A 27,244-nucleotide genomic window follows, 5' to 3' on the forward strand; every position below is an offset into this window, starting at 1 on the left:
GGAGGTGGTTTTCTATGTCCACCGAAACTGATGATTAAAGGAAGCGGCTCTGGAGCATACGCTGGAACATATATAGAACATAATATAATATGATGGACTGACAAATGTTCTGTGCGAGTTTCTCCTGCTGTGTATAAGTTTGAAATGAAAGACGTTTTATTTTGTAATGACAGTTTGATACCATTTCACGCCACATCATAGTGAAAACCAGCCAAACCACACCCTCTTTGAATACCTTAAAGCTCTACATGTATTTTTGGTTTTTTTTGTTGCGTCTCCTTCTCAATAGCGTGATGGAAACGATGCAAGTTGATGGAAAATACAAACCTCACTGCAGAAGTAGCTGCGTTTGACCTGGGTTGTTTTTTGCTCTTTGTGCCGATGTGACTTTTGTCCTGCACTCCGAAGACGAATGCTCGGCTGGTGCCTCTAAATTGTCTGATTATCTGTCTCTTTGCGTTAGCCCCGTGATGAGCTCGAGGCCTCTGCGCAGTGTACTCCGCCTCGAACACAACGTCGCCTGGGATTGGCGAATGGTTTGAAGGACTTTCTGCAGTGCATGTCACCATTTGAGCGGCTCCAACGTGAATCAAACGACCACGCACACTTCAGTACGCATAGAAGGCATGGGATCGGGAGCCAAACTACCTAACATTGGATTAGAAGACAGTCTGCTTCATCTTGTTGTTTAGGTTGCCGTTAACTATGTAAAGAAGTTTGTAGAAAGTTTACAAACCTGGTTTATTATGAACATTTGAAGCAGTCTGAAGAGAGTTTCTCTGGTGTGATTAATCTCATAACAACACTGTGACTTCATGTGCTGTAGATATTGCGGAAAATGCCGCGGCTCAGGTGGTAAAACAGATTGTACGCGTTCAATTCGATTCCCGGCTCAGCGTGTCGACGCGCTCAGATGCTATTAGACTCGACCCCAGTCGGCTCCCGATGGAGGTTTGGCACTTAGTCATCTCGCCATTGTGCGAGATGACTAAGATGACAAACGTGGTGAAAACAGAGAAGTGAAGACTTTTCTTTTTTTTTTTTTTTCCTTTTTTTTTTGGAGTCTCGTGGGATTCTCTGCAGCATTAATAGTTTAACGTATGTGTCGGCTCACCCGGGAAAAGAAACAGGAATAAATTGTCACCAGTTTGTTGAACCCCAACATGTGTTTAAAAGAAATGCTCTAAAAGCTTCCCTCTTCCAGCAGAACGCGCTCTCCTTCTCCTGGTAATTAATGAAAAGTGCTCAGGCTCATAGAGCCCAAAATGCTGAGCCAAGTGTTTCTGTGACGTTATTCATGTATCCAATCCTGTAAATGACAGACGTGTTTCACCAACTGGGGGCGGTAATCAATACGCAGAGGAAATGTTACAGAGGAGGGAAAAGAGACCATTGATTTTTCTTTTCTTTTCTTTTTTAACTTCTCCCACCCCGAAACGGCGACCGCCCTCATTTTCATGCATTTACACAACGTGAATTTGAATTTGTCCTCCTGTCAGAGTGAGATTGACGAACGAGGACGGCGTGGCTTTCGCTCCAAAGTGTGTTTTATTAATAAAAATGAATAGGGATCGTTAATCAGTACGTGTGCATTTGCAGGGTCTGTTCAGCTGCTCAGGGGTCATCGATGTCACCCGGGGTGCCCCTCACCCAACGGCAGGATTTAATACACCACAAAGGATATTTATTTTGGAAAAGCAGTGCTTCACTACTTTGACGACACATGCTCGGAGCAGTGGGCTGCCACAGTGTGATATTAAAATGTCATTAATGTTGCAGTGCGTATATTATGAAATCCTCAGTCGTGTGGCGAGTTGTGTTTTATGGTTCCTGTTCGCTCTCCGCTTGACGGCTTTGGGCTTCACCGAGTACTTCTGGGTTTGCTCCCCTCAGACCAGAAACATGTTGGACTGACGACTGTGGCTGTAGGTTTCTAAGTGGTGGTTTGGAGCAGGAAGGAAACTGGTAATGTGCATAGACCTCAGTCAGAGTCCAGGCTTTTATTTGGTCTGGAGCGTAGACGTAAATCTTCCAGATTTTTTTATTTATTTAATTTTATTTATATATACAGACACAAACATGCCATGATAAGAATCTGCACATCAGCATGTCCATATGTTTACTTTAATGTGACATCAAACCATCAGAACCTCATTTTAGCCCGTCGGTTTTAATCCGTCATGTGATCTGCTGCACTGTGAAGTCGCTGAAGTTGCTGACGGACACTTCTGGCAAACAAAAGAATTCCGTGGCAGCTGTTCCTCCTCTGTGTCCAAGAACGGGAGCGTGAACAGAATTGACTGCTACACACTTAAATGTTTTGTTTTAGTTTTTTTTTTTTAAATGTATTTCTCTTTTAACGACCGCCTCCCATCGCCCGTCTTCTCTCCCTCCTCAGCGGCGGTGCTGAAGTACGAGAACAACGTGATGAACATCCGACAGTTCAACTGCTCGCCTCACCCGTACTGGCTGCCCAACTTCATGGACGTCTTCACCTGGTCCCTGCCGTTTGTCGGGGAGAAAGGTGAGCGCACGCACGGCCCAGCGGAGGCTGCTTTCAGTCTGACGCTGCCGTCATGACGGGAGGGACGAGTGAGTGAAAGCAATTTCTATCAAACATTGTTTCCACCATCGGCTCGTAATGAGCGTCCATTTCCCCGAGACGGCCTCGCAAATGGCCTTCAGAAACGTTGTGCAGACACTTAGTGCGGCGTAATCACCCTGCGGTTCGTAAATACAGTACTTACTGCGCATAATTTATGAGCCACATTTGTACTCACATACAGGGCTACTAAGTCTGTTATGCCCAACTAGATAATGGCACTTTTAAAGTGAAAAGCAAAGTTTACAACTGTAACTTCAAGTATATATATGTGGACATGAGTGAGTTCTGCGGGCAGCTGGCGGAGGAACCTTGCTGCGTGAGCTTTGTCTCCGTCACATGACGAGGTGCAGCGTTTCCAGCCAACCCGCAGACGAGCCACGGCGGCGTCTTCAGTGAGTTTCAGTAGCCTTGTTTGTCAAGTCCACATTTGAATGTCTGCACACGGTGAATCACCAAGGAGTCAGGGGATTCTAATTTGATAAACACGAGCAGAGGTCCGCAAGGTTGAACCAGCTGTTTGGGGGGGGGGGGGGGGGGGGGGGGGGGGTTTGTGGACGGGGGTAAATCTGTGTCACATCTGTGTCAATTAATCAGAGCGAACTGTGGCCGACACACCCTCTCTCCAAGAAGCTCAATTTAGGCATGACCCCTGTGCACAGAGGCATTCCTGGCACTGCCGGTTAATATGGAAGTCTGCTCAAACAAGGGGAAACCGATCTTTAGAGCTTGACACCTCGACACCCTGCAGATGAATCCACAGAAACAAGGTGTAAAGATCAGTGTTTTTAAAAGCACGTTGTTGTTATCTTCTTTCTCTTTGCAGTGACTGAGATGTTAGTGAACGTGTTGAGCATCTGCTCCAACGATGAGCTGACGACCGACGAGGAGCTCGACGGTGAGCGACGCCGCCCGTGGCTTCGCCGCAGTTTGCCCCTGCGCCACTAGAGGGAGACATAGCCTAAGTAGAAAAGCAGATCGACTCACTCGTTCAGTCATTTGTTCCAGGCCTCATAACCACAACTAACACAAATGGTGTTTTTAGGCACGCAGTTTTCGGAATCATCCCTCGTTTTTGGTTTCAAATTTTGCAACATTTCCGTGTGCAGAGAAACTATAGAAAAACTGACTGACACGTTACACGAAGTGCTTGTTTTTTTTTTTTTTTTGCTTTTAGCAGCTTGGAAAGGCTCCCGTGAGATAACTGGATATCGGCAGAGCATATGCCAGGATGAAACCTGGTAAAAATGCTTCAAATACAGTTGTTAGGAATGTTTAGTCACACTGCTGAAATAGTTTAGTCCGTCATCGTGTAGTTGTGCTTTTTAACATCAGATAGTTGTAGCCAGTCTTGAGTTGCCTGTTTGATCCCGGGTTCCAGCTTATCTACAGTGAGATGGCCAGCTTCTCTCTGCCTGCCCCACCTCTTACTGCCAAACAGGAAGCGATCTCAGCAGTCCTTCCCCCTCCTCCTCCTCCTCCTCCTCCTCTTTTCCTCCTCCTTTTCTGTCTTTGTGTTTACTGATGCGCCAAATCTCAAATGTGACACGTGCTTGAAACAAAGACGACAGGATTGTTAAAAGTGTCGGACTGAATGTAAAGCTGCTTCCCCTTTTCAAAACAAAGTGAAGATATCCTCACTCATGACAGGAAACTCTATTTGCAATGCATCAACAAATTCTACTTTTACTTATATAGAGCTTTTGTCACCAGAGCTGCCTCGAAAGCACGACGGGCTTCGGGAGACGTCGGATAACACCCAGAGCACGTTGATAATCCCACACACTCACGTTCACACTTCTAGGTAATCTATAGTCACCAGTTGAACGTAACACACGTTTCTGGACTGTGGGAGTATTTTCAGTTTCATAAAAATAAGAGGAGTGATCACGTGACCGTGGATGAATTGCCATAAAAATTAGTTTTTCGCGCTATATAAAAAAAAAAAAGATTTAGAATTTTTCCCACCATTTCTTTACAACTACTTCTCTTATAGTTGTTCAGTGGTTTTCCAATTTCTCGTTGTTTTCCTACCCACTCATCCATCCAGCGTTGTAATCAAGCCTCTCACCGTCCCCACACTCCTAACCCCTGCTCTCACTCATATTTCTCCCCCTCAGCTCTTTTCTTTTTCAGTTTTCGCTGCCATCTTCACTCACGTTTTTTTTTACTGTGTTGACATTTGGATTGTTGTGCCCTTCACTCTTTCTCACTCATGTTCTACTTTTCTGCCGCTTCATAATTTCTGACAGTCACCCTCACGCTCTGCTCTTTATTCGCTGTTGTGTTTTGATTTTTGTTCATGGTTTCCGGTTGTATTATTATTTTCCACCTCATAACATTTCCAGATCTTTCTTCATCTCTCTCTATCTTGCTGTGATTTTTTTGCCTCTCCCTGTGGTTGACGTCATCTAATTTTCTTTTCTTTTCTATGTTTTCCAGAGTTTTGTGCTCAAGGCATCGCTTGTCTTTTACACTTCTTTGTGCTGTTGTGCCTCCGTCTTATCTTGCCACGCGCGCCTCCTTTCTTCCGCCTCCTCCTTCATTCTGCAGCCATCCACTGATCTCTCTCTCTGTCCTTTCTCTTTGTCTTCTCTTCTGGGGGTGTGTCATGAGAAGGACAGCTAATATATCCCCCCAAAAAAGGTACAAACTCCAGCACCGGCCGGTGTTTTGCAGCTTAGAGATAATCCTGGGTCCGGTGCTTGCGCTCTGCTTTTCCAGAAGTCTGTAAACTAACAGCTGTTTTAAGCACTAACACTGTATCTCACTGATAAACCGGAACATGTGTCAGGTAGTTATAGATTCATATAGTCTGAAACACAAAACAAAATGCATTATGGTGGGTCGTTCTCATTAGTGGAGTTGATTTATATTGGTTGTGGTGCACATTAAGTGAGCCGCTATTATGTAGATGGTTCATTTGCTTTTTTTTTTTTAAGTGCCAGTGATTTGTGCAGCCTGAGGTGGACAGGAGCAGTTTTAAAGACGATACGAGACCGGCAGCTCTTTCTTTCTCTCTCCCAGCATCACAGAAATATCATTTCCATCCTTCATATGCATCCTTACAAAGCACCAAGAGGCAAAACTGAAGAATATATCGCAGTAACTCGTAGAGAAGCATTCGTGAAGGTGATATTAGCAGTGGAAGTTCACAAAGATATAAACCCCTAGTTTAACCTTTTATCATATATGGTAAATTCCACGTTACGTCCTGTTTCTTTCCTGTTATTGATGTAAAATCGACGACAAATTCAATCCATCATGAGGTAATTGTGCTGAACCATTCGGCAGATGTTGCTTTTTTTTTTTTTTAAACAAATGACGATTCGTGAATCTGCTTTTATAGACGTGCTCAATCATCTTTACTGTGCACCTAAAACTTCACCAAGAGACAGACATTATCCTTAAAGAGTCTATTTAATGTTCTTTATTTGTGAGAAATGAAGATATGTAAAATCGGATGGTGACGCTTAGAAAGATAGAAATTGTATTCTCTTTGGTCTTTAACCGTTCTATACCAACACAACGTTGTGTATACATTTTATATCTGCATGTGTAAAGCCGAGCAGCAGGTCATTTACAGAAGATGTTCAGTGGTGTGAGCGTTCACAGGCGGTAATAACGCGGCCTGGCAGCATGAATGCACTGAATGCTGAGGGTCACTCAGATGTTGTGTCGTGTTTATGGACTCAAACCAGTTTGTATGACCTAAACTTCAGACTCGGAATAACCTTTAGTGTGTTTGTGTCCTGCACTTCTGGCTCAAACTAATGGTCCCAAGTAAAACACGGCGTGTCGTAGCTGATTTACTAAATCTTCTGCTGGGACTCGGTCAGCATCGAGACGCGAGAGAAACAAACACGCGGCACTTAGACCATGTGGAGGACGGTTGATTGCTTCATGACAGGATGTGAGTCAAAGAAGATTTTTTTTTGTATTTATTTATTTTTTGGGCTTCTGACTTTTCCAGGTGCTACAGCTTCTGCCCGTAAAGAGGTCATCCGAAACAAGATCCGCGCCATTGGGAAGATGGCCCGGGTATTCTCTGTGCTCAGGTACGCAAACAGGAAGTCTCTGCACGGGGCGGTCTGCCGGTGTCGCTTTAACTCCCCACGTCAAAGAATGAAGTATTACCGCGTGTTTAAGCCAAGTCGGTTTGGTTGTTTTTTTTGTCTGTTCTCCTGATAACCTGTCGTGTGCAGGACGTAAAAGTGTTTGGAATCACTCACTCTCACTCTTGTGTCGGCGCCACAGAGAGGAGAGCGAGAGCGTGCTGACGCTGAAGGGACTGACCCCGACAGGCATGCTACCGAGCGGAGTGCTGTCCGGTGGCAAAGAGAAGCTGCAGAATGGTAAGACCGTCACAAAGGCGCCCCCAGACCCCCTAGGTGTGGACCCCAGGGCGGATCTTCACACGCCGGCCCTTTACACAGCGCAGGCCTGAACAGAGTAGCTCAGCTTGTGTAGCTTTTGTTCTCAGATCGCTGCCTCAGAGTCAGACTGTAAGTGCAGATAAAGTGTCTTTTCTCTACTTGTAGACCAATGCTGCTCTATGCGATTCCTCCTTTCATTTGTATTCACTCTGAGATACGAAGTTAGAAAGTCCCTCCTTGCCACACAATGTCAATTAACATGCAGCAGATTTCCCTCGTCCCTTTTTGTCTTCTGGAATGTGTCCCCTCTTGATGTCAGGCTGTAACACCATGTCTTCCCGTCCCTGTCTTTTTCTGCATTCCTCTGGTTTTAATCTCCAATATCACCTGTATCTTTTTCTTTCTCCTTTCTCCCTAGAAACTGCAGGTATAATCGGTTGTGCAAGTATTCTGTAGTGTTATTATTTTTTATATATATATTTTTTTTACTTTTCTTTCACCTTTTTTTCCTGTGAGACAAGTTTAGAGTTCAGTTCACCCTCTCATGCTGAATTCCAAACACTCCCTCAGTGAGTCTGACAAGCCGCCGCAGCAAGGAAGTAAAGAGGGTTTCTTCTTCCTCTTGCAAACACTTCAAAATTTTGGTTGAGCCACCTGACAGAACTTGTGCAACTTCAGCATCCAGACTCAAGCGCTGGCTGTGAACGTCCGCAGGTTCTCTCGTCAGGATGGATGCAGGTCTGTGAGATTCAGAGACTGAATTGGAATTGACTCAGAAACAGGCTGTGGGTGAGAGGGAGATACAGTCGCTGCTGTCTGCCTTGTCATTCACAAAGCCGAGCAGAAATCCGGACCACTTCCCTCTCCTCTCACAGGTTCTCCGACACATCAGCTCGTCCGATCCGCAGCACACGTCGCCTTAGGTTTCGCATGTAAGACCTGAATAGCCACAAGGTGATCTGCCTCGTCTTTAAAATTATAATATGACACATAGAAGGTAGTTACATGTACTGACATCTGGAATGTAAAGTAAAAAAAATACCATTTAAACTTTACTCCAGTGTAAGTAAAATGTAAATGACACATTATAATTATTGTTATTTAGATACGAGGTTTGTCTGTGTGGATCCTCCAGCTTCATCACTATCAAGGAAGAACATGGATCTATTACAGGCAACTTCGTTCTTTCAAAAAAAACAACTCACTGATGTCATTGCTGAAATTCCACCTTTAACATCAAACGTCAGGAGTATTTTTTTTTTTGTTCCTTTTTAAATCTCAACTAGGTTTATTATAAGAGTCAAATGATCAGTATCTTTGGATAGCTGCGGTACTGTCGGACAACATTTGTTCATGATATGCAGCCTCACACAGCCAGTCAAAAGATTATTGATCAGCGAAGGTCACAAAAGCTCTTAAAACACTTAATTCAATGTTAGAAGTTACTGAATCACATTTCAGTTAGGCAGGATTGTATATATCTATATATATATATATATATATATATAAGTTAAATAGGGGATTTAAAATGACAAAACTCCCTGAACCTTACTGGACCTCCTGAAGTGTGTTCAGATGCCCCGCATGACCACAGTGATGTGAGGGATGAGCATTTTGAGGAGTACGGAGAGTATTTGTTTGCGAGCTATGTGGAGGCAGCTGACACTAAAGAGAACCCCAGTGAAGGTAGAGTGACGTTCAGAGATTCCTGTTGCAACATTAGTAGAATCACATTGCTCCCATCGTGTAGACACACGCCAGTGTGCTTCTACTGTAATGTTGCCTCCATCAGCCATAACGCTCAAAGTCCCCGTGCCTCTCTCTGTAGTTCCTGCTCATTTCCATTGGCGGTGTGTCCCGTAAACGTCACCACACTGTAGCTGCCATCTCCTTCGCCTCCATCCGTGTCTTTGTGTTGAGCTGATTTATTTTTTTTTTTTACCCCCCTCTACACTTGTACTGTGTGTCGATTTTATGATCTTTGAGGATGATTCGTCGGTAAGTGGCTGAAACACCAAAGGTTTTTCCCCTCCCCCTCGCACTTCACTCAAGTCGGCCGCACTTTTGATATCCCCTATCAAAAGATGCCGCTGCAGACGCTGCTTCCTGCTGCTGCACACCACACAGCGGTAACAGTGCTCCATGTGTCTCTGCTACTTTGGCCTGTTAAACAGTTAAAAGCCACAAAGTCACACGGCACTCGTCCCCCTGTTGTCCATCTCCGCTGTTTCCAGCTCTCCCCTCCCCCACTCCATTTATGCTCTTATTGGTGTCGCAGAAACAATCAAATGTATCTCCGGCCTTCGTTGTGTTGTATTTGATGTTAATGTGGGTTCCTTTTTAAACGTCCGCGTCCTCGTCAGACTCTGTCAAAGTACCTCGAAAGACGCAAGAAAGATGTTTCATCTTCCCTCTACAGACCTGGAAACTCATCATAAAGCAAAGGCTCATGCCGCCCCTCCCCCCCTCCCCCTCCTTGCTAACATCCACGTGTCCTTCTTGTCATGAAAATGTGGGGATGACGTTTAACCTTTGTTGTCGGCCTTGGCTGTCTTTTGCTGCTCACTGACTTGTTCCTGGGACAAACTGAACTCCTCTGCTCACTTCTCTCATTCATTTTGCAACCCCCCTCTTCTTCTCTTCAGCTACTATTGAGGCTATTGAGGCTGACGAAGGTAAATGGGTCTGGCCGCCCTCTTCTGTTGCTTCTCATGGCAATAGACAGGGGGCTCCGCTGGGTTTTCATCCATCTCGCTGGTGCTTGAATAGAGTGTGTTGGGTGTTTGGGCTAACAAAATGTGGCATAGTTATTAAGAAAGAAGTAAGTAAGTTAGGAGAAATCCTGTGGTCACACGTTTTAAAGGGGAACGCGTTTCATAGCACAGATTTCATAATCACAGAGGTCGCGCTGTGATTCTGAGTGAGTGCAAAGCAAAGGCTGCTCGTGTTGTTTCACAGGTCTCAGCACCCGTCATCGGCATAAATGAGCATTAAATCCACGGATGTTACTTTCCAAGTCGATGCAAAATTTGCACGCACGGTTCATCCACTGGCGGCTTCCTTTAGCGGGACATCACTGACACAAAAATGGCACGTTTCGTACCAGAGAGACTAATGAAACTCGCACATTCACACTCACACAATGTAGGAGGTGTTAAAGAAAAAACATGGGTAGCATCAGGTCATCTGGGAGCTGCAGACACCACAGGCTCCATTACAATACTGTGTCCTTAAAGTCCCTCAAAGCCTGCTTTCACATTTTATAAAAAAAAAAAGCCCACGACAGTCACATCAGTTCTTTTATCAAATGTATGTAGCTGTGTCTACAGCAGTACATCACTTTACCTCATGATAACTAAACTGTAGGGCTGCACAATATCAATACATGCAATATACAAATTGCAGAAGATTGAGTGATCTGCAATAAATGTTCTGCATGTCAGTCAAGTTCAGGCGGATTTCGACTGCAGTAGATTGTGTTGATTGTGATGCATTTCATTACGTTGAACCCGGTGGCAACAGACTAGAAGTCAAAAGCACAAATAAGTATGAAAAATTAATAAAAAGAAACAACAAAGACACGAACTGCTCCACTTCTGAAGTGTTCCCGGTGGGAACTGCAGACACACTTTTGATCAAAAGAACAAACAAAAGAAGAAAAAACATCTAAAGTAGAGCACTTGCATCTTGTTACAGGTTATATAGTTATTTAGTACACATAACAAATTGAAAAAAAATGAAACTTTATACTCTTATCGTACATCATATCACAATACTTAATAAAAATGACCACTTGCATGTTTAACTACTATAATGCAGCTCCAGTACTTGATTAAATGAAATTCTTTCAGAGTTTTTAACAGATATTGTTTTTATTATAGTACAATACCTCTTGAATTCTTGCCCGAGTTAAAGTTTCTGGTTACTGATGAAAAGATTTGTAAAAAAAAAAAAAAAAATCATATTAATCTAAAGTTGTATAAAAGATGTCTCCTGTAAGACCGTTCAATCAGACCGGAGTTACCACTTCCTGACATACACAGTAATATTCGAGAAAAACGACAGGGAAGCACTCACTCATTCTACATTCTCTGACGATCTCAATACATCCAGGTGACATGGATATAATTGCACTGGAGAAGCTGTTGGCCGCCCTGCTGTGCCCTCACACAATCGAATGAAGTCTTGCTATGAAAGCTTCTCATGGTTTTTCCCCTTTGAAACACCTGAAAGCAGTTGTGCATTGTTGTTGCTGTTGCATTCCCATAACTACACACCAGTTCGCTGCAGACTTGAATATGAATTGGTTTGAAATCCAAAATTGGATGCCCCCCCACCTTTTTAAATAAAACAAAACAACAACAACCAAAAAACTATTTGCATTTACTTGCATCGCCTTTGGCGCAAGAACAACCTCAACTGCGAGTTAAATAGTAGTCTGCCAGCTGCTATTTACGTTGAAACTGTGCAGTACTTCCTCTTTAGCCCCACAGAGGACAGTCCATTGTAGTGTCGAGACACTTCTCTGCTTCTCTCTCCATGTGGATCCTCTGTGGCCCTGCTGTGTCGTGTTTCTTTCCTGTGAGCTGCTAATAACCTGTGTCTGACCTGTGCTATGCAGCAACACAACTACGCTAGACCATCACGCCCCCCCCCTCGCCACACAACTCCCCAATTTGCCCCCGTGAAATAACGCCCCCGCCCTCCCCCCCCTTCATTCTTTTAAAGGGTCATCTTTGCAATCACGGTGTTTATTTCCATCCAGACCCTCGGTTCGCATGAGAGGTGGAAGTAACAACGGTCCGGAAGTTCAAATCAAGCTGAATATTGCATTGATTATTTACCTCACTTCTGGATACGAGCAAATACTTCACGATGCTCGATGGCAGGCATAGAATAATATCATCATTGTATTTTATACCCTTTTTTATATTATTAAGAATGAAGAAATATTTATCATTTTAAATTGTAGTAATAAGTTATGATAAATGTATCCTTAGATACAGATTTGGTATATACTGTATGTCCAAACTTTATAAACAAGAAAAAATGTATTGCCCAGTATGAAATATATATATTTTAATTAGAACTTCTTAAAATTACTAGCTGATACAGATAATTTGTTGCTTTAATTTTGTTATATTGCCTAGAATGAAATAGTCAATATCTCATTACTACTGAGTTAAAATATATGAGCATCTGTTCGTAAATGTAGACAAACTCGTGTTTTGTCTTCAAGTCCAACATAAACTTAAACTATTACTTTCAAAGCCAATGTTGGCCGATACTGCTAATGAAGCCAATTGAAATGAAGATTGATTAAAACAGAATCATTAAAATAGTTGAGTACATCTTCTCATATTTTGTCATGAATTCAGTTTAAAGTTGCTTTTTTTTTTCTTTTTCTTTTTTTTACAAAATCGACCAATAACTTACCAATACTTTATTTAAAAGAAATATAAAACAATGAAAAATAATAAAAATATTTACTGAGGCCGTAAAAATTTTATGGAAATGGTTGAATAATAATTTGCTTATACTCCATTCATCCTATATTTATCTATATGGATATTATATTTATTTTGTGTGAAACAACGCTGCGAAGAATTTCCCTCTGGGATTATTAGATCTATTATATTCTAATTTTAGATATTTTGTATTTCAGTTTAATCGAACCAAAGTTGACCAATAATTAATATTTCAAGATCATATCATCCAGAACTACTTTTTTCTTTCTCAACCAATATTGACTGATACTGTGAAATTAGTTTAATAGAAACAAAATGACATTGTTCACTTTGAAACCCTCCTTTCTCATCTATATTAATTCATCTTTCAATGTCAGCAAATGCACATTATTGATTGTGATATTTGTGCATACTTACTGTGCCAACACAAAATGATTTGATATCACATTTTATATTTTACTCCCAATATTCAGTTTAGTTTAAATCGATTTGCTTCGTGTTTAATCCTGTTGTGACCCCCACCTCTCATCGTTTCTAGCAATCGCCCTCTAATTGCTGCATGCTCCAAGCAGACTAAACAAGTGGTTAGCACCCCAAGTACCTCTGTAGTGTCTTTGTACGTGAGCTCAGTCTCAACGTGGTTCTATTTTGTGGAAGTGAATGTCTCAGTGGGCTCCACTCCAGTGTTTTCTGTATTTCTTTAACTCCCCTTCTTCTTATTTTTGTTATTATTTCTTGTCTTTTGGATCATTCCCCTTCTTCCCCTCTTTTTTCTTTTTTTCTTTTTTTTCGTCGTTCTAAGCTGTGATGTGACGGGCCCATCTGGGTGTCCGGGGTCCTCGGGTTGTTCTCCGATGTGCCTGTGTCGACGTATTGTATTCAAAATTTAACAGGACATGTGACGCTGAGATGTTGCGACGCAGCATTAGCACGCATCGTATCGTGAGAACTTTTAAAGCCCGGTTTGATCGACGGCACAGTGAAAACCTGTGGACCCTGACGCCAGCAGTGCTCTCTATATTTAGATTTAGAAGGATCACCGAATCCTTGTGTCTGTCCGGCCACCATATGTTGGGGGGGAAAAAAAAAAAAAAAGGTGTTAATGTGGTGTCATTCCTCTTAAATTGTATTATAGCAGCTGTTCATATGTTCAACATATGCTGCTGTCCAGTTGTAAAAGTTGGAGTTAGAACAGATTGTTGTCACATCATGCTCACACTTTGGGAAATTCACTTCTCTGGGTAGTTACTTGAAAAGAGTTACACCACTCAAGTTTTTCCATGAGATCAAACAGAGTTAAGCCAAATGTGGTGTCGTGCGGCCGAATGTGAGCAAGTGTGAGCCTACTGTCTTCTTTTTATAAATCAACCTAAAGCGTCCTCTCTCTGCCCCTCCCCTTCTTCTCTTTCTGCATGTCAAACAGCCATTAAAGGCTTCTCGCCTCAGCACAAGATCACGAGTTTCGAGGAGGCCAAGGGCCTGGACCGCATCAACGAGCGGATGCCGCCGCGGCGGGACGCCCTGCCCTCCGACGCGAGCCTCAACTCGCTCAACAAGGCGCTGTCCTCGGAGACCAACGGCACGGATGCCAAGGGGAGCACCAGCGGGGGCACCAGCAACATCCAGTGAGGACCCGGCGGGATCGATGTCGAGCCCCCCCCCCCCCCCCCCCCCCCCCCCCCCCCCCCTCCCCCCACCCCTGCTCCTACAGTGGCGTCATCTCCTAGAGGGTAAAGGAGTGGAAAGGACGGGGAGGGGGGGCGGTTAGAAGAGGCGTGAGGGGGGGGGGGGGGGGGGGGGGACGTTGCAGTCGCTCGTGGTTGGGTATGTCTTCAAAATATTCGTTTATAGTCAAATCTGCTAAGTTATTGCCACGATTCTGGGGAGTCGGGCCTGAAATGTGGCCGACTCCACTCCACACCACAGCATGACCCAGAGAGGAGGGGGAGGGGACGGGGACGGGCGGGGGGGTCTTAAAGTCGACTCATTTTCCTTCTTTTATTTGTTTCTGGAACGACCCTTTGCTCATCTACGCCGAAAATGGAAAGTCGTGTAACTTCTTACTAACTATTGTACGTTTACAAAAATACAGCACTAAGAGAGAAAAAAAAAAGGACAGAACATGAGATCATGTTTTTAACATATAAGGGTGTACAAACTAAATAAGGACTATTTATTGATAAGTTTTTTGTTTTGCTACTCTTATAAAAAATAGCTCTGATTAATTAGGCAGTCTTAAAAAGAATGTTGCAATGTTGTCGAAATGCCAAATAATGGAACGTTTTATGGTTTTGTACATATTCTGCTTACCTCAGGTTCTTTTGGTGTGTGCTTTGACCTGATTTTTTTTTCTGTATAATGGCTAAACAACTCGGTAATGAATACCTATTTTCTTGAGTTTCATAACTGGAATTTACACTTACCTATCTATCATTTGCAAATATGTTTATTTTTTTGTCTCTTTTGGAAGGGTTGGGGGGGTTTAGATTTATTGTGGCTTGCTGGAATTGAGTGTTAATTTTTTTTTCTCTTTTTAAGTATTGCGAACAAAGTAAAAATAGAGAACCTATATTGTGTATAAAAAAAAAAAAGAAATACCATAAACTTAAAGTGTCTGCCTATGCATGTTTTATAAAAATCAAAGAAAGGAAATAGAAAATCTGAATACCGTGGCTGTGGAGGCCTGTTTTGAAATATATTGCGCTTTAGTGAACATATACTGGAAATGTATACCTGCATACTTTCAATTTACCACCATGATGCTCTATGCCTTCAACTTCTTTTGTAATTGAAGCATTTATTGATCTAAGATGGATGAGAAATCATATTTTTAACCTGCGCTTGTAAGTGCACACAGTCCAACTAAGCATGTTTGACAATTCTTGTGAGGTGTGTGGTAACATGTGGATCTCCAAAATGCATGATTAGCTGTTTGTGTCATATTACCCGGTGAAGCGGTTTTGTTTTGTAAAATGTGCCACAGAACGTGTAATTTGATTAATATTATGACTTATTATTTGGAACTCTGCTTTGTATATCAGTTACAGGTTTGATACTGCTCAATACTTTAAGATGAAACCAGAAAAAAAATATACTTAGATCTTTTTTAAGAACTGCTTAAGTGCCCAAGTAATTCACTACACGACATGAAGCCTTGCTTTTGTAATTTAACTTCAAAACTGTTGGCAGATGAGGCATGCACTTGCAACTATGAAAAGTATTTTATATAACTGTTCAATAAAAATGTGCATGAATTTCAACTTGAAACTAAACTGCGTCTCGTGTGTGTGTGTGTGTGTGTGTGTGTGTGTGTGTGTGTGTGTGTGTGTGTGTGTGTGTGTGTGTGTGTGTGTGTGTGTGTGTGTGTGTGTGTGTGTGTGTGTGTGTGTGTGTGTGTGTGTACGCACGCGCATTTGTTTCCCTGTCCTTTTGGGGACATGAGTGCGTGTCCAGGGTCCCATCGTGGGGACTGTGAACATTGCGGAGACCACAGGCAAACGACTTTGAAATTAAAGCCATTATCCGTGTGTGTGTGTGTGTGTGTGTGTGTGTGTGTGTGTGTGTGTGTGTGTGTGTGTGTGTGTGTGTGTGTGTGTGTGTGTGTGTGTGTGTGTGTGTGTGTGTGTGTGTGTGTGGATCCGAACAAACCCAAAACACACCGGCCATGATTTGAGCCAGATCACAGGAAACAAACACTCCATAATTCAGAACTCTAAGGAACCCAAAGAGCCAAACAATAGAAACAACAAAGACACAATATTCCAGTCAGAGCCCCGAGATCAGGAGAGGAAACACAAAACAGACACACAACCACACTTCTCAATACATCTCCACCTCTCCTGTGACTCCATACGTCTCCCTCCACAGTTTGATTTCTTTGCCCATGTTTACGCCTCTTTGTCTGCACTTTCTTCTAAGTGGAAATGTTGGCAGTGAAGATGGGAAATTGCTACTTGGCGGTTCTTAAGCAAAGGTGTTTCCTCTTTATCAACTTCAGTGACCTGGTTGATTAAACAGGAGGGAAAACCGAGCATTCATCAGGGACATGCAGGATTACTCTTCATCCTCTTTAAACTCACTATATTTAACAATGAGAAAAACACAATGATATAGTTTCCCTTCAAATTCTTTTATCTTCCATCGGCCACACCCATGCTGATACTAACAGGGATATAAACACTCACGTTACTATGATTATATGAATATTATTATATCCTTGAGTACAACGTTCATCCAAGTTTGCCTGTAGGTAAGTTATTACAATTGAACTCCTTTATATCTGAACTTTTTACAAAAGAAACAGCAGTAGTCTATTTTTGATTTACTTTATTGTTCATTTAAAATGTTCTATATATATATTCATATTTAACAAATGGAAATTGAATCCAATGCCTGATATTGAGCGTGCTGTTGAGATTTTCAGTAGTCATTGTTTGAATTTAAAAGATTGTTGTGGTACTATTTTACCACAATTTTACCTTAAAATAAACTTGTTTTGAGTAATTTTTTTGTTTGTTTGTTTTTGTTTTTGCTGTTACACAGCTTAACCAATTACAAGAGTATTTTCATTTGTAATTGACTACAACTATGAGAAGATAGCAGTCGTTGTACTTCAGTACAAATTGTTATGACCTGTTCTTAAAGACACAGTGCGCCTCCCAGTGGACAAACAAGGGACAATAATTACTGCTATTGACAATATCATCCAGCAGGCTGGAGAGCCTCTTATTGAAGGCCAGTTTTGGCCCACAGGCCGCATGTTGGACACCCGTACTGGAAAGATTTTTGGAGTAAATTGTTCTTTTTAAGAAAAATCTTGTGTTCTTTTAAGACGGTACTAAATCACACTTAATAGAGCAGCTCACTGAGGTAAAACAAAATATCAAAAATCACTTTCTCAAATGCTTTTTTAGTGTTATAAAAAGTTTTTTTCGTCCTAAAGTGTCAATGCCATCAATTTCAAAACGGGCTTTTCTTTTTCTTTTTTTGCTGCTTCATCATCTGATCTGAAGTTTTTGTTTAGTTTTTGCTTTCATGCATGAGCTTCTTGTCCTTGGTCTCTAAAGTGTCTTTCTGGCCCGGCTGGAATCGAACACAATGCTCCAATGAGAGGAAGTAAACTCTGACATCCTGTTTTTTTGGGAGGGTCAACAAAACAGGAGCGCGGGTTTTCGTACCTTCTCGGGTGCGATGACGTTAAAAAGTGAAACGAGCCACAAACGTGTTCCAACGATCTGCGCTGAAAAGTGTCACGTTCACTTATAGTCACGATCAATTTCTTGAAAGAATAAGATGTTTCTCTCGGGCGCCAGCAGAAGAGCGCGTGAGCCTGCTGCTAACGGGTTTATCTACACACTTTGTTAAGCCATTGTTAGGAAAACAAAAACAGTGGTGAGACGTCACGGCTGGTATTTGGAGCGGCTCCCTCGGGCTGTCAGGTCTTTGTCATCCAGTTCCAGTCACTGTTTAGCAAAAAAAAAAAACAAGCTGCTGTTCAGTGATGGTATCTTCTTCTAACTTCTTGAAACGTTTCTCACTGGGTGAGGCTCCTGGAACAACAACCATCACTTATCTTAATGTACTTGTTGATGTTGTGTAATCACCCACGTCCTGTTCTTGAATAAAACATTTAAAATAAAAAAAGTTTTATTTTTTTAAAGAGTTTAAAGAATCTAATTGATCATGAGTGAAGCCTCCGTCAGTATAATAAATCAGCATAGGGAGTTAAAGTGCTCGGATTTGGACAAAGTGGCTGCCTGGTGTTAGTCTCCACGTCCACCCACTTTACGTCAGGAATGGGAAGCTGGTGTATCCCCCCCCCCCCCCCCCCCTTCATCCTTTATCTAAAGGAAGTGCCAAAATAAGCACGAGCGGCCGGAGCTGCCCAAAGCTCGGACACCTTTTTTCCTACGAGAAGCCAGAAGAGTCCACGGCCGCACCATCACCATGAAAGCCTCCCGGGTGCTCGTCCTGCTCCTGCTCCTGCTCGCACCTCTTCACGTCCTCGCCTCAGGTAAGAAGAGCCGGGGGGGGTCAGTCAGGCTGGTCAAATCATCCATTCATTCAAATTGTCTTTACAGTTAAAAACTGAGCCAGTGTCTGAAACCACTGGTGTGAGCTGGATACATCCACTGTGAAACGTCTCGGTGTACGTTTGTCACAATTGATCATGTTTATTTTTCCCCCATCCATGTAGTTTTACTTTTTCTTGGGTTTGTGTAAAAGATTGCGATCAGTGCGCTTCAAAAGACGTTACCTCAGAGACGAGTGCTTCCGTTCATCCGGGCTGAGATAAGCTGTATGTGTGTGTCTATCTTCAGCTTCGTGCACCAGGAAAACCACTTCATTGTGTCTAATTTAATTAGTAATCCCTATTTAATCACCATCGATTCAATAAGATTCTGATTTATGTGCAAGAGAAGCAAATGTTTGTTGTTTAAAGGGGAATTAAAAACTAATTTTAAAATCAGGTTTGGTCTCGATTTGTTTGTTTTTCCTCGCGCAGAGTGGAAACAACTTTTCAGTGACCTGTACCGACCAGATAGGTGATCCAGCAGCAGATAGGCGGTGGGAACCAAACTGCCCCCTCCCTCACAGGGACAACAGATTATTGTCCCGAGACCCAAACATCCCAGTGGCTAACAAATGTCCCTCTGGCGTTTGGCTGTAAACATGGAAACACCCAACGGGCCCTTTCCAGAACACATAAAAAGTCAACAACACAAACAGACCTCCAGTTGGGTGGAAATTAGTTGAAAATAAAGATACAGTATTAAGTATTTTGTATTTGTGCAATAGGGGGCAGTAATGACTTTTCTGTAGCTGAACTCTCGGCTGTTTGTTTACGAGTTTGAAGATTTCGGGCTTCAGCCTCAGCTGGTGTGTGTAGTTTCAAGTCTTGAGTACAAAATAGTGAGAAAAAGTCACGTTGCAGCTTTATTCTGATTCAACAACATGGTTAAGGTTAAAAAAAAAAAATCAAAATTGGAACCTTTATGTTTGTCAAAGTGAAGATGCCAGGACAAGCTTGCTTGCTTTACTTCCTTTGTGCTTGTTGCCATGACTTATAAAGTTCAATAAATGATATTTGTCAGTACTTAACTCTTCAAAACATGAAGACATGCAGAGTTTGTTTGTGCAGAACAGCTGATTTTCAAGAAACTCAAAATGTTTGTTGGATCATCATGAAATCGGAGCAGAAGAAACTAAAAAGGCTTTTTTTGCACTTGAAGTTTCACTTAAATTACTTTAAAAAGTAAAAGAAATATAATAAAGATTTACCTATTCAAAATACTTGCTCATTAAACTCAGTCTCATCCAAACTGTAGAGTGACCCACTCCACCATCTAGTGGTGCAAACTGGTAATGCAAAGCTGAGCTTGTTTCACATTTGCGTGATTCGAGTGGGATTCAGTTTTTCATTTTTTTAACCTTTTAGGGCAACAAATTCATCTATCTAGTTGATTTTAAATGTTAAGTGTGTTACACGTTGTCATGTCAAGAGCGTAGACTGATAAAGTGGGCCGAGGCCAGAGGAGCTCCTCCGACTTCCTGGAGAGACTCGTAAACCCAGACGGAGCAGAAAGCGTCTGGTGTGAAACATGTTGTATGAAGTCGGTGAAGACAGGAAGCCTGGCGAAGGGTCTGGGGGCAACAACAATTGTTTGTGTGGGACAGGATGCAGCTTCACACTCCGAGCAGAGGAAATCCAGCCTCACACGCCACGACCTCCACAAATCTTGACTTTTTTTTTTTGTCGCTGGGCCTTTTGTCCCAGACGCTGGCCAAACAGGAATAATCCCCCCCCCCTCAAAACAACTAAAATAGACTGTATAAACGGACCCGACATTAAAGAATCTCTTCGGCGTTCATGTTTGTACTTCACGTTTCCAGATGATTCTGTCACTAGAGGTCAAACGGTGCCTCCACAAACAACGGCAGCAACTGTGAAGACAGCAGGTGAGTGAGCAGTCAACCGTTTGGTTTCTATAAGAACCAAAGTGATTTATTGATTTCCTTTCATGGCGGTGGAAGCAGAATTTCCAACAATAATGCACTTTTCAAATTGTTCTTTTATTTACCCGCGACATACTTTACAACATTAAACAAAGAAACAAAATTATCAACGGAGGGATGATGAGTCTTTGCAGGGTAACCTGACGTCACCTTGGATCACTCAGTGGTAAACAGTGGTGGATTCTTTAGAAATTTAGAAATGATCTAGAATCCTGGAACGTTCATGATAATTACAAACTTTGCTCAGTGAATCTCCACTATTGTTATTTATTTAAGCTGATAAAGTTTCACTAGAGATTAAAAGATGAACTTATTATTTTCGTCTCCACGTCTTCCAACTCACCCGATTTTACAGACTAAAAGCCCAACTTGAGACAATACTGCAAAAATACTTCGAAAATACTGCAAAAAGATGAATCCACACGCTGGAAAGTTGGAGTCAGAGTAGATAAATATGAGTGTAAACACTGAAGACGTTGTAAAATGCTTCAAATTTTACATCTTTTCCTCTCCAGCAGCAACGCAGACGACACTGGCGGCCACTCCAAAAACGATGGCGCCCACAGCAGCTCCTGCAGCTTCGACCACACCTCACCTGACTCCCACTGGTGCCCGGGACACCAAAGCCACGCCCACTGTGGCCAGTGAGTGCAAAAACCTCTACGCTTGGTGACGCCGGTGCATCTGCTGTGGGAAAACTGTTTGTTTGTTTGTTTGTTTGCGTCGCTGTAGAAAATACGACTCCTCTGGCCACGGCATCGGTCACCGCTCCACCTCCTCGGGCCTCCACGGAGCCTCCGAGAAGAACCACTCATCCTCCAAATGCTACACTAACGCCCACCAAAAGTGAGACTTTCACCTCGTGTAAATAAAAAAAACACGTTTGCCACTCGAGCTCCGTTTCATTCATCATTTTTCTGTCTTTTATTTTGCGTGGCTCAAACAGGCGTCCTGGACCCTCGAGCTCATCGTCCAGGTTTGAACACGGCGGTCCCGAACACAACAGAGAGTCGAGGTGAGGTCAGATTCCACTAATGCTGATTATTCATGGCTGTCTGGTTTATTTACAGCCCTTTTCCTCCCTGTTAGGACCCGGTGCGAGCACTGAAATACACAACACAGGTTGGTGCAGAATTTCAAACAGTCCCTCACTCTCACGAGGACCTTGAAAACAGGCTGATCTTTCTCATTCGCAGGTGCAGCGACTCTCGCCTCAGGTACAGTGGGAGAACATCTCCCTTTTTTCTTTCCCCACCGGTTCCACGTTGGGCTTTGACTCGTGACTTTATTGCGCTTTAGGATCACACCTCACGCAGCCGCCGCCGCCGCCTCCGGGGACGTCACAAGCCGAGAAGGGGCAGCCTGCAGAGATCGGAGCCGGTCAGTCACGATGTCGTCCGTTCAACATGAATTTTGGTGTCGTTCAGGAACTAACGGTCGTGTTGTCGCTTTAAGGTTCCCAGCCCGACAGCGAGGAGAAAACGCCCAAGAAATCAGGTAAAGCGAAGCCTCTGAGACCTCTGAAGTCACTTGGACTGTAACTGATCTCATCTGTTTAGACAACTGCTGCTTTATTAAGAAGAAGAAAATAAAAAATAAAAAAAACATGGATATTGGTGGAACTGGTGACCCTGAATTGGCCTGTATCCAGCCTGAAGCTGAAGTCTGAATGGAGGCGAATGTAAAAACCATAACATTCAAAAAATGCTGAAATGACTAGAATTAGTAAAAGGTAAAAAAAAAAAAGTTTCAAAATGAAAAAACAAACAAGCAAAACCGCTTAGAAAAGAGACAAAATACTAAAATATCCTTCCTTCTTGTGGCCAAAAGTCTCAATAACTTCTTCCTGTAAATAGTGTAAATTTGATATTTTCTTTGCTTGTATTAGTCACCGTTAAACCTTGTACATATTAATATTTAAAATTTACTTTTAAATTCTTTCTGTGTGGGGAGAAATTTCCCTCTGGCATTAATAAAGTCTTTCTATTCTATTCTATTCTATTCTAAAATGTCAAAATCGTCTCAAAAATGCTGGACAAGAAGGCTGAAACCTAGAATCAGGTCCCAAAACAGCTGAAAATGTGATAAAATGTTAAATTTCATAAATGCAACATAAGATACAGTTTGTGTTTTACAACTACTGAATGTTTGGAACGTTATGAGCTGCGTCAGCCTCATTTTAAAGGTTAAACGTGTTTCGCGGTGCCAGGTAAATTAGATTTTGTTGGAAAATCACAAAAATGGTTGCAGACCTCTGGTCTGGAGTGATTTCTTTCATTTTATTTATTATAATTTTTTTAAATGAGATTTCTCAATGTCATTGTGATTCCAGCCTCTGACAAGAGGCTGTGGTTGATCCTGCTGCCGATCCTCCTGGTGGGAGCCGCCGCCGCCATCGTCTTCAAGTTCAAATCCAAGAAAGTCCACGACCACACAGGTGGGAGGTTTGAATCCGCTCCGACTTAGGCTTCGCACACTGTCTCCTCCTTCCGCTCCTTCACCCCTCCTCTTCTCTCCCACAGAAACCATCGACACCGGGACCGAGAAGTGAGTCCGTCACGCGGCAGGTTTGTTTTCTGAGGATCTTCCCCAGCGAGTCGAGTCACCCGTTGCCTGGTTGTCTCTCCACAGCGCGTCTTTCCAGAGCCGGCCAGAAAGCACCAAGGACGGCGTCATGCTCCTCGGGGTCAAGTCATCGGGCGGAGAGGAAAATGGTGAGCGGCCTTCTCTTCTATTTCCTGTGACACTTCCTCCCGAGCTCCTTCTGTTTGCACACGCTGTCATGGACTCTTTGCGCGCACACACACACACACACACACACACACACACACACTGCTTTTAATATCTCATTGTACTGTACGGGCTTCGGGTTCTTCGCCGGGCAACTGAAGGTGTTTCCTGTGATTTGGAGCCTCCGCCCTCTTACAAGCAGCCGGGCCTGAGAGATAGGGACTTCCTAACATAAACACAGATTATTTTGGACGGGGGCTATTGTGGCCTGTAAATGTCAGCGCTGCCCAGACACTTGGAGGTGGAGGGAGCGGCTCCATGTTGCGCATGCGTCGGGCGTCCAGGCCCGAGGAAACGGAGTCATGCTTCAGGAATTCCCCCGCCCCCCCCCCAAAAAGAAAAATAAACGTGTTTACGTTGTCACAGGCCGCTACATTTCTTTGGGATTACGGCAATGAAATTTCTTATCTGGCTGGGAAACGCTGGACTTCGAAACGCCGCGCAGCGTCCGGATGAAACATGGCGGCGTATCGCTCGTCGTCTACGTCAGCAGCGGGTAATTAATTATCCCGAGAGGACGCGCGGCAAAACAAATCGTCAGCCGGTCTCACGCTTTCATAAGGCGACAGATGATGTTTGAAATTAGAGAAAGATTTTTTTTTAAGAACAAAAACAAGAGCATATCGGCCGGTGGACCAGTTTGAGCTCCTGTTGGACTTTAATCCAAATTTTTTACAAAAAACAAAGAATAGTGTCATTAGTAAATAAAACATTAACTGAAACATTTGTGCGATATCCTCCAGTGTTTGGATAAATTGTTAAAAAAAAAAAAAAAAAAAAAAAAAAAAACAGTGTCCCAAGACTACACCTTGTGGCACACCACTAACAACATTTAAAAACCCTGTTGCTGCTTTCGGTGAATAAATCCAGATCATTTTACTTTTACAATTGAATGTTTGGTAAAAAAAAAATAATGTCGATAAGATAATTTAAATTATTAAACTAAGTGGAAAAACCTCCGATTAGAATCCGCCGATTCGTCTTCATGGGATGAGCGACAGCGTTTGAATGTGAACATTTAACTGTAATTCTCTACTTTGTATGGGGTGAAGTGTGTGTCGTGACTTTTAATTTCATAGTGTGGGAGCTTCAGAAGTTGAAGCAGTGGTGCATTAAATGTTGACCGAAGAATTTCTCTAAAAATGCCCTCTTCGAGTCCTAAATTGTAACGTTAAACTCTGTTGTTTATTTGTATTTCAGCTGCCGCAAGATAAAAAAAACTAAAGAAACAGGAGTGTGAAGAAATGGACGAGTGACGTCTGTGGCCCCCGCGCTGATGCTTTGAAACAACTGAATGCGACATTGAGTATTTTTTAATTTGGTGTCATTTTTGTTTGTTTGTTTGTTTTTAACGAGATAATGTTGAAAAGTTGTTTCGTTGCATTTTCCCATCCAGACAGCAGTTCAACCCAGTCTTCACAAAGATGACGGGTTCTCGAACAAACTGTGGATTTTAACGTTTCTGAACCTGAAATATGTAATTTAACCAAAAACTCTCAATACCGGCACATAATGGACGCAAACTGGCTTTATGAGGATTCCTGATGGCAAGAGTTGTATGAAATTGTTGAATTGTAAGATTAAACTGGATTTTGACATTTTTCCAAGTTAGAATTCTGACTTTAATAAAGCAATTCAGGGATTTATCTTTTTAATTTCGATTAAAAACCTGATTGAAGTAAATAAGTTGAGTATTAATCTATTTATATTTTCATTTTAAGAGCTGAATTTATCATAAGACACATTAAAATGATCAAATAAGTGCAGAGCAATAGTTATACATAGAGACTCCTACAAAATGATCCCGAAGAAGCTGCTTATATCTGCATTTTCCCGTTTAAGATGCTCAAACATGTTTCATTCAACGGATGTAGAAACTTAAACTGACAACATTTCTTTTTTTCTATTTTGGAGAAAATTCATCAATAAACTGTTGCTGTGTCTTTAAGAGGGGGTGAGCCTCTTGGTTTGTGTATATAGGACAATAAATGTCTTCTGTCTCCATGCTAAGACAGGTTTCTATGCGCTGGGCCTCAGAATCAACCCATATTTGGAGAAATCCATCACTGTTATCACTTTTGTCAAAGACCTGCACTCCACCTTGCTGTTTTTTTTTACTATTTAGTGCCACTTTGGAATATCGGCAGGTGTGATTATGATGTAACATTCAAATGGAGGCACAGAGAATAAAAGGACAAGGATTGCTGTATTTAAAATCACTGGAGCTGCTTTATGTGTTGTGGCTGGAATTTTTGTGTCGGTCAACCTCAGTTCCCTCAATAAATCACAAAAAAAAAAACCAACAACTGCTTTGTTGTGCTTCTTTTTATCAAATCAGAACTCATGGTCATCGTGGCGGATGATGGTTTGTTTTTTCTTTTTCTGCTGCACCATACAAGTAAAACATGAAGGGGGGGGGACAAGTCATTAAGATATGGTAAGATCTTAGTTAGTTAGTTAATTACTTAGTTAAACAGTTCAATACAATACACAACAAAAGTTTGAAACATCTGAATGAGAAGGAGCAGAAAGAAGAAGAAAAGAAACCTACGTATACTGCCCTCTTGTGTCAAACAATTAGATTACAATAAATAAAATCTGACAGGCCTGCACAGCCAACACTATGAAAACACTCAATTCATTTCTTCCTTTTTTAATAATATGCTGGTTTTGATAACATTTTGTAGTAATTTAGATAAGGGATCAATAGCACACACTAGATTTGAAAAATACAAAAATAATAAAACCAGGTTATTATTGAAATACAAATGTATTTATTTATTTATTGAGAAATAGAACTGTGATATAAGTTAGAGTGGCTATGTAGGCTGCTCCGACTTTGGCATCATTTTGTCTGATATTTGTTTGTTTTTAATGTTCAATGGAAAGTATTAACTGAGATAAAGGGGCATAGTGTATAATTGAATCTTCTTTCTGATCCCTTTCATTCAAGAATTTGAAAACTTCTCTTCTGTATTATATTGATTTTGTTTCTTTTTTTAAAAATTTTATAATCAGTGAAATAAAGTAAAACTGAAACCTTTTTAAAATCTTGCATGCAATAGAGATTCTTTTGACTTCTCGTCTAGATTGTTAATTAAATTTACCCCTTTTTACTGAAATGCAAAATTCTAATAATTTGTATCTCTGTTACTTTTAAGTTACTTTTCTCTTTGCAAATCTGACCTATGCACTTTCTTTACAAGTGTTATGCATAATTTGCAGATTGGTCTGTCTGTCTATCCATCTATCTATCTATCTATCTATCTATCTATCTATCTATCTATCTATCTATCTATCTATCTATCTATCTATCTATCTATCTATCTATCTATCTATCTATCTATCTATCTATCTATCTATCTATCTATCTATCTTGTACAGGCATGGATCTGAATGATATTCAATATCTGATGTATTTCTGCGTTTGGCCGCTAGAGGGAGTAAGGAGCCACCCTGGGACAGAGGCTTTTGGCCTCTCCTTCATAAGCTGGTGTTTATTGCAGTGGGTTTCATGAGGTTGTCAACAGAGCAGTGAGATATTAGCCACCAGGGTAAAAATGTCCTCTGTTGTCTCTGCAGGAGCTTCTCAGCACAATGTCCTCGGAGTCCGCCCGCCGTCAGCACATCTGCAAATTAGGATTTAAACATCAGATCGATGGTGCGCCGCAGTGCGAGTGTGTTTTGCCGTCATGGTTTCTAAGTTGATTCACAAACAGTGGTATGTGGATGGACTCTGTAAGATGAACCTGCACACCAGCTTTACAAGTGGGCACATTTCTCTCAAAGACACAGCGGGCCGCTTGGCGGGACGCCCGGCCCGCCACACACACACACACACACACACACATACACACACACATGAAGGCTCACCAGCTGTGGCTGGAGGCTGAGTTACACTCAGGACGCCCTGGCAGGCGTTTTCCTCAGCTTCTCCAGCTACTCACAGTCTTTAGTGTCATTCTTTGAGCCAAATATCTACTCCACTTTCC

At 42.1% G+C, this 27,244-nt stretch overlaps 2 protein-coding genes across 6 annotated transcripts in view; both read left to right on the forward strand.

Annotated features, from left to right (window-relative positions):
- LOC308123808 (protein phosphatase 3 catalytic subunit alpha) overlaps positions 1–15,715 on the forward strand; it is a 71,727-nt gene extending 56,012 nt beyond the window's left edge. The window contains exons 9-14 of one of the 2 annotated variants that reach the window (XM_080486499.1): positions 2,399–2,524; positions 3,429–3,500; positions 6,576–6,660; positions 6,860–6,957; positions 9,624–9,653; positions 13,870–15,709. In XM_080486499.1, the coding sequence (XP_080342625.1) occupies positions 2,399–2,524; positions 3,429–3,500; positions 6,576–6,660; positions 6,860–6,957; positions 9,624–9,653; positions 13,870–14,075 (617 nt within the window). In that variant the 3' untranslated portion in view covers positions 14,076–15,709. Of the gene's footprint in view, positions 1–2,398; positions 2,525–3,428; positions 3,501–6,575; positions 6,661–6,859; positions 6,958–9,623; positions 9,654–13,869 lie in introns of both variants that reach the window. The other variant, XM_080486498.1, reaches the window with a different exon arrangement.
- Positions 15,716–18,291: 2,576 nt separating this feature from the next.
- On the forward strand, positions 18,292–25,540 carry LOC308123912 (uncharacterized protein). Of its 4 annotated transcripts, none has more exons than XM_080486651.1 (13): positions 18,292–18,459; positions 20,340–20,405; positions 20,981–21,106; positions 21,195–21,308; positions 21,409–21,477; positions 21,552–21,584; positions 21,659–21,679; positions 21,762–21,842; positions 21,918–21,959; positions 22,795–22,899; positions 22,985–23,009; positions 23,094–23,176; positions 24,453–25,540. In XM_080486651.1, the coding sequence occupies exons 1-13, from the start codon at positions 18,393–18,395 to the stop codon at positions 24,464–24,466; spliced, it is 846 nt and encodes a 281-aa protein (XP_080342777.1). In that variant the 5' UTR covers positions 18,292–18,392; the 3' UTR covers positions 24,467–25,540. The 4 variants fall into 4 exon arrangements, with proteins under 4 accessions (XP_080342777.1, XP_080342778.1, XP_080342779.1 ...); XM_080486650.1 differs by having other exon boundaries at positions 18,293–18,459; positions 20,978–21,106; XM_080486652.1 differs by lacking the exon at positions 21,659–21,679 and having other exon boundaries at positions 20,978–21,106.
- Positions 25,541–27,244: the final 1,704 nt, after the last annotated feature.

The sequence above is a fragment of the Lipophrys pholis genome (assembly GCF_963383615.2).
Source record: "Lipophrys pholis genome assembly, chromosome: 18".
Classification (NCBI taxonomy): domain Eukaryota; kingdom Metazoa; phylum Chordata; class Actinopteri; order Blenniiformes; family Blenniidae; genus Lipophrys; species Lipophrys pholis.

Excerpts from the sequence above, each read along its gene's own strand:
- LOC308123912 (XM_080486650.1), top strand. The coding sequence starts at position 18,393 with ATGAAAGCCTCCCGGGTGCTCGTCCTGCTCCTGCTCCTGCTCGCACCT. Across the intron at positions 21,107-21,194 it reads AGCCACGCCCACTGTGGCCA|AAAATACGACTCCTCTGGCC; the intron begins GTGAGTGCAAAA and ends GCGTCGCTGTAG. Across the intron at positions 21,309-21,408 it reads TACACTAACGCCCACCAAAA|GCGTCCTGGACCCTCGAGCT; the intron begins GTGAGACTTTCA and ends TGGCTCAAACAG.